General features: G+C 34.9%; 1 protein-coding gene across 4 annotated transcripts in view; it reads left to right on the top strand.

Annotated features, from left to right (window-relative positions):
• The window catches only part of LOC141522203 (cation channel sperm-associated auxiliary subunit beta-like), a 156,273-nt gene extending 150,913 nt beyond the window's left edge, over positions 1 to 5,360 (top strand). For all 4 annotated transcript variants that reach the window (XM_074235413.1, XM_074235411.1, XM_074235412.1 and 1 more), the window contains 2 exons: positions 556 to 630; positions 4,883 to 5,360. In XM_074235413.1, the coding sequence (XP_074091514.1) occupies positions 556 to 630; positions 4,883 to 5,080 (273 nt within the window). In that variant the 3' untranslated portion in view covers positions 5,081 to 5,360. The remainder of the gene's footprint in view (positions 1 to 555; positions 631 to 4,882) is intronic.
• Positions 5,361 to 13,559: the final 8,199 nt, after the last annotated feature.

Genomic DNA, 13,559 nt, shown 5'->3' with positions numbered 1-13,559 from the left:
CACATAACCATCTAAACTAGATTACTATTTTATCCAAGTTTCACGATTTTTCCTATGGGACCTTTCCTGCTTTAATCCAAATAGTTCCTACTTGATACTTTTCATTGATTGATTCATTGAGGTTTCTAGGAATTATATATTGTTTGCACCTTTGAATGATTCTGTAACTCCAAGAGTTAAAGAGGGCACAGAACTTCTTGGAAATGACATTAATAGAGGTGAGGCAAGTGGGACATTGCTCTTTTTTTTTTTGGGGGGGGGGACAATGCTCTTATACTAGCTATTCTTCCAGACCAAAACACATTATGTTTTCTAGCTACTAATTGCTTAATTTAAAAAAAGAACTAGCTCCTGAAACCTTCCATATATAACCTCTGCCTTACTATATAACTTACTATATAACTATATAACTATATATACTATATAGTTTCTCCCTTTATACTTAAGGATATTAGAAATAATCATATTATACCACACATATTCCTAATAATTGACTCCCTCACAATGCTTCATACTGCTACTCTCTGCTAATTATTTTATGTTGTTTTCCTACAGGGTTCTGAATTATATCATTTCAGAGTGACAGTTATTCCTGGAGTCACCTTTTGTAAATTAATTACTGAGTTTCAGGTATGGTATAGGTTCTGGATCTAAATGGGACTGAAAATTAAATAAATTTAATGAGAATAAATGAAAATTCTTGACTAAGGCAATTAAAAAGATTGAAGTAAATCTAAGAGATTGGAGAGAAAATACATTGGCATACTCTGCTGAATAGTCTGAATGGGGTATGGGAAAGAATTGTGAATATAAAAAAATGTTTAAGGTTTTGGAGAGTAATGGTCCATCCTGTTGGATGGCATTGTGGATATGAATAAATGGGCAGTTCCTATGTATAGTTATAATATTGGACAGTTTGCCTAATTGCTATTACAATTGATAAACAAGATCTAATATTTATAGAACTTTAAGGTTTATAACATAACTATTAAAAGAAGATGATATAGATACAATGTGCCCCAAAAGTCTTAGTGCAATTTTAAGCTTTAATGGCCAGGTAAGCCCAGTATATTTCAAATAGATTAATACTTTTGGGACATCCCATACCTATACCATGTTCTTATATGATAATGAAACTAATTTTAAGTTTTAATAACTTTCTAAATTTTTCTATAAAAATTCTATAAATAGAGTAGGAGCAGCTAGGTGGCACAGTGGATAGAACACTGGCCCTGGAGTCAGGTTTACTTGAGTTCAAATCTGACCTCAGACACTTAATAATTACTTAGCTGTGTGACTTGGGCAAGTCACTTAACCCCATTGCCTTGCAAAAACCAAAAGAAAAAAGAAAAAGAAAATTTATAGATTAGAAAATAGACTCAAATAAAATCACCTGCCTGTGGTTGTATAACTATATAATGTTAGCGTCATCCATTCCTTCCAATTTCAAAACTAAACTTTTTAAATTTTATATTCCTGCTGTGGCTACCTGTTTTTCTCTCAACTATCAGTTTCCCTTCCCCAAGTGAACTTTGATATGTCCTCTTATAGTTTAAACTTAGATTTCTTCAGGCTTCTGATGCACTGAATAACTAAATTGCATAGAATAAGGCCAACAAAGACACTTAAACTTGCCTTGGGGCAAGTACCTTAGTACCTTCATCCCTAGTCACTCTTCTGCAAAATAATATGCAGAAATCTGGGAAATAAAACAGTGTATACAGAGAGAAATGAACTTGGACCAATATATATGTGTGTGTGTGTGTGTGTGTGTGTGTGTGTGTGTGTGTGTGTGTGCATATATATATAAAATGTATTTTTTTTTGCAATGCAATACGGTTGAGTGATTTGCCCAAGGTCATTTGCCTGCAGGTCCTCCTGCCTGCAGGGCTGTTGCACTATCCACCCTACCACATAGCTGCCCCCTCTGAAGAATATAAAAGACCAAAAAAGCAAAGTAGTGTCATGACATTTAAGACTGGGACTAGAGGTGGCAGAGCAGACTATTGCCCTAAGTGAGCAACAAACTCCAAATGAGCTTCCCTTCCAAAGGTGATGTTATCACTGAACGGAGCCAGGCTTAACTGGCAGCAGAATGACCCATCCATTCTCATCATGCTACTTTTCAGGGGGAAAAAAAAAGACCTCACAATTGAAGGTTTTGAGATGACTTGACTACATCCAGAATCTACTTTTGTGTCTCAGTACTAAGTTTGTAATCATTCTCTTCTTGGTTTCTCTGTTTTTTGTTTCAGAGGATGTCCCAGCTTTTTTTTTTTTTTTTTAAAGCTTTTTAACTACTATTGTTAGGCTACCATTTAAATAATTTCTCATAAGACTTAACTGAATCTGTGGACTAATTGAAGCCCTATGGGGAGTTGTTTATCAGTTATAGCTTTAATGTACATTGATTACAAGTGAAAATAGGCAAAGCTCTCCAACTTCTTTTAAGATAGTCCCTGAAGCACTCTGCAGTCAGTATCCACTTATTCTCCATTCATCACTATTCTCAGTGGCTTTTTACTAGTCAGTCCAGAATTCAAAACATAAGGAAGAAGTCCAAAAAAGCACATTTAATCTCATCTTATGCAATTTATATTACCTCCTTTGGGCTGAACCTTTAACCCTGAGTTAAACTTAAAGAGTTAAAGTATATTACTACTGACATTTAACATTAACAATAATTCAATAGACACAATTAGCTCAAATCAAAGGCATTTTTTTTAATCAAGTGACATAATTTGAAGAGAAAATTCCTTCCATCAGCCTGGGGAATACTCTACTCAAAATAAGCAAAGTGTCAATGAGAAGAAGGCATACCTATAGCTTAGAGGTACTTTGATGAATACTCATGTCCCAGGAAACTCATACTTCTGACACAATTGAGTTCCATGAACTTTCTTTTTCATGATGATGTCTTCATAATGCTTCACCTTGGTTGGAGTGCCTTTTTTGGGAAGGAACATTGAACTGAATTATCTGGACCTGTTTCTCTCTAAAGTTTTGCTCTCAGTGGCCAGGGTTGACTCTCCTCAACTCATACAGTTTATGCTCCTCAGAATTGTCTCCTTTGATTCTGAAACATACTTCTTTTTGATGTTCATTCTGGACAAGTTAGATGATTATGGACAATGTGGGAAGAAAGAGTAGATAAAATTCCACTTCTTCCTCCAGAAGTCATAGTCACCAGAGCTGCACTTTGCCTACATTAAAGTTTAGAGATGATATTTTGGTAAACAGAGTCAAAATGGCAGAGTAAGGCAGGAACTCTCCTACACTCTTTCAAGTCTCTCTCCAAACAACTTTAAAATTACATCTAAGCATGACTTCTGGAGAGGCAGCAAAGAATGGGGTGAAACAATTTCTCAATCCAGGACTTTGAAAGTTGACAGGAAAGGTCTGTTTCACTGAGGTGAAAATGGGGCTATATCTAAAGAATGGGCAGCTTGGCAAGTCAACAGTAGACTATGACCCAGCTACTCAGGAGCAAGGTCCTGTACCTGCCACTACCCTCCAGTAGGACTTAGTCTCCAAACCCCAGAATACTAGTATAGACTTTGGGACTGATCTAGTTCTCAGTCTCAGAAATTAAGGGGGTCATTAAAATGTAATAATTATTATTAATAAAACAGGTGATTTTCAGGGATATTTTTCTTGCACTAGGTACAGCACTCTGTTGCAATTCTCATAGCTGTATACAGTTCATAGATCCAGTTCCAGGGTGAGAAGGAGCACTAGCATGCTCCTATGTAGCTACAGGGGAGCTGGCATCATGGTCATATCTTATGTTGCTCACAAACCAGAGCACAGACCAAGAGAGTAGTGACATACTACTTTAAGAGAAGTGAAAACTTAGTAATTCCATAGATTTAGCTCTGAAAATAACAGCACAAAAAAAACCCAAAAGCTCATACAGTGCCTCCTACCAAAGCAGGGCTAAACTTAGAAATAAAAAAAGGACTGAAAAATGATCAAAATAAACAACCAACCAACAACAAAAAAGAATCTGACCTTAGAAAGTTACTATGATGACAGGAAAGATCAAATACAAACTCAAAAGAGGACAACAATGTCAAAACAAATGAAGTCTCAAAGGAAAATATAAATTGAGGTCAAGCCCCAAAAGAATTTCTGGAAGAACTCAAAAAGGAGTTATAAAAAATCAAATAGAAGAGATAGAAGAAAAATTGGGTAAAGAAATGAAAGTGATGTAAGAGAAGGAAAGAGATGAATGTGATGTAAGAGAATTATGAAATAAGTCAATACCTTATCAAAGGAAGTACAAACATGGAAGAAAATGTACAAAAATTCACCAGAAATATAACTCTTGGTTAGGCGCTTTACAATTCTTTTAAATGTGATCAGAGACCATCCTTGGAGAATGATAAACAAAGTAGGAACTCTTACATTTCATTTAAGACTTTAATAATTCACCTCTGTTACCTCTCCCTTTATATTCTGTGATTGCATGAACTGGGTTGGGAGGATAATTGATTGCAAATACCCTGTTCAATCCCCTCCCCACACACAATAGGTAATAGTATTTTCTGGTAACTGGAGAGCAATCCTAAGAAATGTATACTTCTCTCTACTGATCTATAGTTTCTAGGAGGTACCGTCATCCAGGCCAAAAATCTCAGATAATAGAATTTTAATTTATCCGCATTTCATGTAGAACTATAGCTTCAGGGACTTTAGACTCTTTATTACATGAGGCTATTGAGATACTCAAATATAAAGACTGTAAAGATTGTTATGAAAAGGACAAGATTATATAAATATAAACTCCTATTTCTTCATCAAGTAAGAGAACCTCAGAGTATCTCACTGACTTTTATAAGTAAAACTAGGGCTATAAAGTGCTGTTTTTTTTCTGTTTCAGATTTATGTTGATAATGCACCATATTCATTTCCAGGACGATTCCTCATTGCCTCTATAACAGCTGTAATTTTAGGAGGAATAATTCTTGCAGTATTTATGGTGGAATTATTTGATGTTCACTTCTGGACATTATTTAAACATCTGTTTAGAAAGAAGGAAGTAAAGGAATCAACTTCCTCTTTTGAAATAGGTGATTAGAGAATATAATTATATGACACAAATGAAGAACCACATGAAAACCAGTGCGATATTTTTTCCCACTTGCTGTTCTTTAATTTTTTCAATAATTCCTAGAACAAGATTTCATGGGTTAAATGTTCAAACTAAATGATAGTAATTTGAAATTAATATTTATTTTTAGATTTCAATTTTTCTAAGCATCCTTTAAATATTTGCTGTTTTTGAAGAATGTTACATATTTGCTGTTATTTTTCTTTCCCATTATTCACTGACATGTTTTTCTTTTTGAATAAAAGAAATTGAATCACCCAATATTAAATATCATTACCGTTTCTTTTTTGCAATAAACATTTTTCTAAAAAGGAATATTTTGATGGGTTTTATTTCTCAATGCAGTCTTTTAAAAATTCAGAACTCAGACCATTTAATTTTATTGATATAAATAAAATTATTTTTAGTGTTTTTCTTCTTATTTTAATGAGTAAATTTTAATGAGTAAAATTTACATCTTTTAATTGATGATGATCCCCTTCCATGTTCCCCTTCTTATTTTGAGGTGATATATACATTATATATAAATACATTATATATATACATCATAAACATTAATTTTTTAAATTAGTCAATATGATTGCATTTCATTTTTCTTTATCATGTTGAATTAATCAAATCTTAACATTCTAATTTGATTATTTCTCTTAAAATTAGAATACATGTTTTATTAAGTAGTCTTGATATGATAAGACAAAATATTAAGATAGTGGTAAGAATAATAAATAAATTTAGCATTTTTGAAAAATATTATAATTAAATTTGGATATCCATTCCCTAAATAGGTATTTTAGGTGTAAAATTTTTGTGGATGAATTCTTTGAGGTTATTATCTGTCACTGAAGTGATACCTTGATGATTGCACAGAATGTGATTTTGTTTCCTAAAATTTGTTTATATAGATAATCTAAATAATTTCTCTCTTCTATTATATGTTGAAGAAAAGCCTTAAGGTTGTCTTCCAACCCATAGCTATGTCCATATAAAGGTATTAAAAGGTCTAATCTGCAATTTCATCATACTAGAAATGACATAAATTTGGTTTGGGGGAAAAGGGCTTCAACTTTGTGGCCCTGCAGAGGTGCTGCTGTGTGGCCTATTAGTGCTTGACCTATTGTTTCTCTATTAAAGTTTCTTCCTTCCTGCTCTTAGGAAAAGAATTATTAGAAAAAAGAAAGCACTATGCTAAAATGTGATGAGCTTTGAAAAGTTGAGAGAAGACATTTCCTGATAGAAAATGATCAAAACATATGAACAAAAAATTAACAGAAAAAGAATTCCACACTATGAATAATCATATGAAAGTACCATCCACATAACTAATAATAGGGGAAATGAAAATCCAAATAGCTATGGGATTTCAGCTCAGACCCTGCAAATTGGTCAAGATAATAAAGCATGGAATTAGTCAGTGCTAGAAAGGTTGTAGAAAAAATAGACTCAGTATATTGTTGAAGGAGTTGTACATCAATACAACTATTTTGGAAGGCAAGTTGTAATTATGTAAATACTGTAATAAAATATTAATAAGCAGAGATTCCAGTATACTAAGTTTATATTAGTAATCTCATGATATCTTATAATAATAACAAACCCCAAGGAGACAATCCACATATACAACAAAGTATTTATAATTGTAGTTTTAATAAAAGCTATAAACTAAAAACAAAATAGCTGAATGCCCATCAAATAGGGAATGATTACAAAAATGTGGTAAATGTATCTAATGGAATGGTACTGTTCCATAAGAAATCATACAATAGGGGTGGCTAGGTTGCGCAGTGGATAGAGCACTGGCCCTGGAGTCAGGAGTACCTGAGTTCAAATCCGGCATCAGACACTTAATAATTACCTAGCTGTGTGGCCTTGAGCAAGCCAATTAACCCCATTTGCCTTGGAAAAACAAAACCTAAAAAAAAATACAGTATAATTAATAAAACTTGGAAAGATCTACATGAACTGATAAAAAGTGCAGCGGAAAGTATGCTCACCAGAAGATGGCAGTATGAGGACCAGTTCATGTGGACCCGAGGAAGGACAACCAAGATAGAATACTATACTGGACCCCAACTTAGATGAAAGCAAAATACTTCTGACTAGTTTCAATTATTGAGAAAAAGGGGGGGATCACATTAATAAGGTTTATTATCCTATACATTCACTAAACTTCATTTCCATTGATTAGATCAGGAGTAGCTACATTGATGGGCATAATAACAATCACCAGGGACAATCTGCTTTCCTAATAGATAGTTTGTAAGGGAATTTGACAAAGTATTCAAGGCCTGTTGAACATTAGAGAAGAAATATAATTTACACTATCTGCTCCTCCCTCCATGGTACCTGCTAATATTCAGTTTTAGGTACACATGGTTGTTCAATGACTACAAAGTTTGCTCTTCAGTACTACTCACAAGGAATTGGCATAGTTTGTGAAAAGTCAAGATGAATACTGACTTCCAAGAACTCATGTTCATTCCCATGATATACTTGCTTTGATTAACCACCACAACTGTGACCCACTCAGGGGTCCTTCTGCCTACTTCCACCTGGGCTAAGATGACCCATTATGATCCCCATTCCCCTTTCCAGATCATCATAGACTGGGGATGGCCTCTGGCATCCTTGGGGTCCTCCAACAAGAAAACCTTAGGGAAACATGTTAGTCACCAATGTTGTCACTTCTGTGGTCATGTGTGTAGGAATCAGATGTATTAGTTGTCCTCTGATCTTTATTCCAAGATCCTTGAATGCTGAGAGCTCTGACTTTAGTTGCTAAATATGCTGGGTTAGTATACTTCTAGTCTTATCTTAGAGGCAAGCCAACTTCTAAAGAATAATGATAATCAGAATACTAAATGGCACTCATGCTGAGATCAGACAGATAAGAGAAAAAGAGGAATATCACAAAATCCTAGGGAAAAGATAGGAGGAATGGGAAAAGTCAAGAAAGATGATGGAAAACAGGTCAATTAAGAGTAACTTTGAAGAGGGTAGATTCAGTTGAATAATGAAATCAAAGGACAGACTGAAAAGAACATAGTGGGAAGGAATTAAAGACTAATGATAAATTATGTCCTTAAGAACTTTAGTCACAAAAGGGAGGAGAAATGGGAATAGTGATGATGGATGGATTAAATATGGGATTATTGAAGATGGAGGAAACATGGTGTGGATGAGGAGACTCAGATCTTTATTCAGATTAGTTTTATTCAGGTATAGTCTTAGCAGTAGACAGAGCCAAGTTTTGATCTTTGATGGGTCTTCTTTTGTGGGTAGTAGAGAAGCAGTCAATTGATAGGAAGACATTGAAAACGTGTGGGGATGATAGTGGAGAAATCTGTAGGAGGAAATGAGATGAAATGGATCACTTGTTCAGATAGGTGGCTCTGCATTATGAAAAAGTATTGAAGATGACAGGACATCTGAGAATTGAATTGAGGAACTAGTGAGAAAAGGAAGGCCTTAGAGAATACCCTCAATATTTCCAGTGAAATATGAAAGAGTGGTGGAGAAGGTGATCCATGAAGGTTTTGAAAATTTAGAAACGCTGCTGTTGTGAGGAGGGTCAATTGATTTGAGAAGTATAAAATAATTTACTTACCCAAGTGAAGGTGTGCACAATCAGCATATCTTTATGGTTTTCTTGAGCATCATTATAGTACTAGTGAAAGCAGTACATTATGGGAGTAATACAACAATGAGATTTGGTAAGGCAAAATCAGTTACAGGAAAAGAGAAGACAGTGAAGAAGTGTCGAAGGATATGCAAAGGCAATTTACAGATGAGGAAATCAAAGCAATCCATAGTCATATGAAAAATTGCTCTAAATCACTATAAGAGAAGTGCAAATTAAAACATATCTCAGGTACCACCTCACACCTCTCAGACTGGCCAATATGAACAGAAAAGACAATGATCAATGTTGGGAGGGATGTGAAAAATCTGGGACACTAATACATTGTTGGTGGAACTGTGAACTCATCCAACCTTTCTGGAGAGCAATTTGGAATTATTCCCAAAGGGCAACAAAAATGAAGAGCAGAAATGGCATTCAAAAATTATACTTAGGGGCAGCTAGGTGGCGTAGTGGATAAAGCACCAGCCCTGGAGTCAGGAGTACCTGGGTTCAAATCCGATCTCAGACACAATAATTACCTAGCTGTGTGGCCTTGGGCAAGCCACTTAACCCCATTTGCCTTGCAAAAACCTAAAAAAAATTATACTTATATCCTAAGCACTTTACAAGATGTCTAGAATATGGTGTTTATTGAAATTCATTCAAAACATCACTCCTAATGACCACAGCACACTTTCCCCTAGTTCTCACATTTTCTCACTAGTTCCCATGCTTTCTCCCTGGATCCCACACTTTCCTACTGATTTCTATACTTTTCTAAAGTTCAGAGGAAATTAAATTCAAGTTTAGGGAACACATGTGGTAAAGAAATAATGCATAGCACCTGATTGATTGAAGCCCTTTTCCTTTAGGTTTGGCAGTTTCTTTTCTGTATCTAGTTTGTTCTTGTCTCCCTTAACATGTGGTGAGAGCAATCGAAATAAATAAAAATCCTCCAAAACCTTTGAAGTTTATAAGGTTTATAAGGTTCTCCATTAAGTCAAAGGGGTAAAACATAAGGATATTTAGATCAAAGTCAGAACCAGAGCATCTCCTTTCCTCAGCTAGGGAATTCTCTCACAAGATATTTAGCTAAAGATCATACTTTCCACAAGCTTTTGAATGAATAACGATTGACTAGTTTAATAATTCTAGGTGACCCCTGAAGTTTGACCAAGTTTCCATGAGGGAAAAGGAAACTACAGGAACATAGAGTCTGTGAATCTTAATGACTAGAAAAGTGGTATTGTCCTTAAAAGAAATAAGTTGAGAAGAGAGATGAGTCTTGAGTGGTGAGGTTGAGATTTCAATAGTGAATATATAGAAATAATCAACATTCATTTGATGATGAACTGAGGTGAGAGAGAGAGAGAGAGAGAGAGAGAGAGAGACAGAGAGACAGAGAGACAGAGAGAGACAGAGAGAGACAGAGAGAGACAGAGAGACAGAGAGAGATAGGGAGACAGGATTGTCTTCTTCATGGACATGAAAGTCTATGTGGACAGATGATAATGATGAAGAGAAAGTGGAAGAAAAGAAGACTTTAGATAGATCCTTGAGGTATATTCTTTTGTCCTTATAAGGAAAGATTTTATTTTATTTTATTTTGAATTTTACAATTTTCCCCTAATCTTGCTTCCTTCTCCCCACCCCCACAGAAGGCAGTTTGTTAGTCTTTACATTGTTTCCATGGTATGCATTGATCTAAGTTGAATGTGATGAGAGAAAAATCATATCCTTGAGGAAGAAACATAAAATATGAGATAGCAAAATTAAATAAGATGACTTTTTTATAAAATTAAAGGTAATAGTCTTTTGTCTTTGTTCAAACTCCACAATTCTTTTTCTGGATATAGATGGTATTCTCCATCACAGATACCCCAAAATTGTGCCTGATTGTTGCACTGATGGAATGAGCAAATCCATTAAGGTTGGCCATCACCCCCATGTTGCTATTAGGGTTTACAATGTTCTTCTGGTTCTTCTCATCTCGCTCAGCATCAGTTCATGCAAATACTTTCAGGCTTCTCTGAATTCCCATCCCTCCTGGTTTCTAATAGAACAATAGTGTTCCATGACATACATATACCACATTTTGTTCAGTCATTCCTCAACTGAAGGACACTCACTTAATTTCCAATTCTTTGCCACCACAAACAGGGTTGCTATGAATACTTTTGTACAAGTGATATTTTGACACTTTTTCATAATCTCTTCAGGTTATAGACCTGGGTATTACTGGATCACAGGGTATGCACATTTTTGTTGCCCTTTGGGAATAATTCCAAATTGCTCTCCAGAAAGGTTAGATGAGTTCACAGCTCCACCAACAATGTATTAGTGTCCCAGATTTTTCACATCCCTTCCAACATTGATCATTGTCTTTTCTGGTCATATTGGCCAGTCTGAGAGGTGTGAGGTAGTACCTGAGATATGTTTTAATTTGCACTGCTCTAATAATTAGTGATTTAGAGCAATTTTACATATGACTATGGATTGCTTTGATTTCCTCATCTGTAAATTGCCTTTGCATGTCCTTCAACCATTTGTCAATTGGGGAATGGCTTGTCTTTTTAAAAATTTGACTCAGTTCTTTGTATATTTTAGAAATGAGTCCGTTGTCAGAAATAGTTACTTGAGGTACATTCACACAGAGGTGATGGGAGATGGATGATAATCATACAAAGGAGATAGAGGCATAGCAGTAAGGTTGAAGGAAAAGCAAAATAAAGCAGTATTATTTTTTTCAAAATAGATATCTTTGAATTTTTTTAAATTTTCTCTGGAGATAGGATAAATCATTTCATGATTTTTCTTGTGCATCTCTTAATGGTTTCCATGTTATTTTTTCTAATTTCATGCAAAGATAGTTCTCAATATTCACATTTTTATAAGCGTTTGAGTTCCACCTTTTTGTACCACCCTCTTGATCTTCACAGCACTCATGATAGTGAGTAATCCAATATAGGCCATACAAGTACAATCATGTTTAACTTATTTCCATATTAGTCACGTTCAAAAGAAGAATCAGAACTAAAGGGAAAAACATGAAAAAAAATTTAGCTTTTTAAAAAAAGTTTCTTTTTTCAACTACATGCAAAGATAGTTTTCAACTATCATTTTTGTAAGGTTTTGAGTTACATATTTTCCTCTCTCTTTTTTCCCCTCCTCCCATTCCTTAGATATGGAGTAAATAGGTTAAACATGCATGACTATGCTAAACATATCTCCGTATTAATGTTTGTCCTTCATTTTCAAAGAAGACCTTGATGACATCAAGGAACTGATGCCATGACAAGTGTTTGAATTGGATTTGAGTGAGGGGGTCCTGTGCCAAGTCACAAATCTCACTTTCTCCTCCGGAGTCATCTTAGTCCAATGGCCAGATGTTAATCAGGATGACTGGAGGTGGCCCTGGATGCAAGGCAATAAGAATTAAATGACTTGCCCAAGGTCACACACAGCTAGTAAGAGTCAAGTGACTGATGTTGTCAGTCTTCCTGACTCCAAGGACAATGATCTGTCCACTGCACCATCTAACTGCCCATATTAATGATTTTGTGAAAGAAGAATCAGAAAAAAATGAAAGAAAATAATAGTAAATTAAAAAAAATAAAAGTACTCTGCTTTGGTCTGCATTTGGTTGCCATATTTCCTTCTTTCAGTTTGAATAGTATATTTTATCTCAAGCCCTTCAGAATTATCTTTGATTATTATATTGCTAAGAGCAAGTCCATCATAGTTGAACATCACAATGTTGAATAATATTGGTGATAAGGGCATATTTGTTTCACCTGTGATCTTATTGGAAATGATGCTAGTTTATATTTATGTTATATATAATGTTTGCTGATGGTTTTAGATAGATACTGCTGAAGTACAATATTAATATTTGTGTAAGCCCTGTGTAAAGGAGGTCCTTGACACTTTTTTGGGTCCCAAGAAACTCTTCAGTAATACAAATTTGGCTGGTGCCTTTAGGGCTGGGAAGATTCTGACAGGATTCAAATAGTTGACCCTGGGGAACATGAGATATACCATAAATTTATCTAAGACTTGCAAAATGCTCTTGTTAACCTAATCCTTTTGCTGAATCTGCAAAATTCCTGCTCTGTCTCCTCCCTCTTCCCAAGATATAGCTAGAACTGTGAGATAGTAAACTCCACTCACCCTAAGCCTGTGGGAAGAAATATATCTAACTGCTATCTCTGCTTCTGTACCCTACTTGCTCACAATACCCCCCCCCCTTCAAAATACTATGAAAACCTCTGAACACTCAGGGCTGTGTGATTTGAGGAAATGTAACTCCACACAGTCTTTGGTAATAAACTCTACTCCCAAATTTCATAGCTTGTTCTCTGACTTGCTTCTTGGGGTACAAGACTACTTATCATTCTAAGGAAAACTCCATTTATTCCTATGCTTTCTAGTGTTATTTAATAGGAATGGGTGCTGTATTTTGTCAAAGTTTTTCCAGCATGTATTGAGGCAATCATATTATTTCTGTGAATTTTGTTATTTATATGATCTTTTATATTGTTTTCCTAATATTGAATTATCCCTGTATTTCTGTTATAATCCCACCTCATCATAGTGTATTATCTTAGTGATAGATTGCTGCAATCTCTTGTAATATTTTATTTTTGCATCACTATTCATTAGGGAGATTGGTCTATAATTTTCTTTCTCTGTTTTGGCCCTTCCTGGTTTAGGTGTCAGCATAATTGTGTCATAAAAGAAATTTGGCAGAACTCTTTCTTCACCTATTTTTTTTTTTGTTTTAGATTGCTCAATGCAATGGGGTTAAGTGGCTTGCCCAAGGCCACA

Source organism: Macrotis lagotis, chromosome 4 (assembly GCF_037893015.1).
Source record: "Macrotis lagotis isolate mMagLag1 chromosome 4, bilby.v1.9.chrom.fasta, whole genome shotgun sequence".
NCBI lineage: Eukaryota > Metazoa > Chordata > Mammalia > Peramelemorphia > Peramelidae > Macrotis > Macrotis lagotis.
Note: the sequence above shows the minus strand (reverse complement) of the source record. Positions and strands in the feature narration are given on the sequence as shown.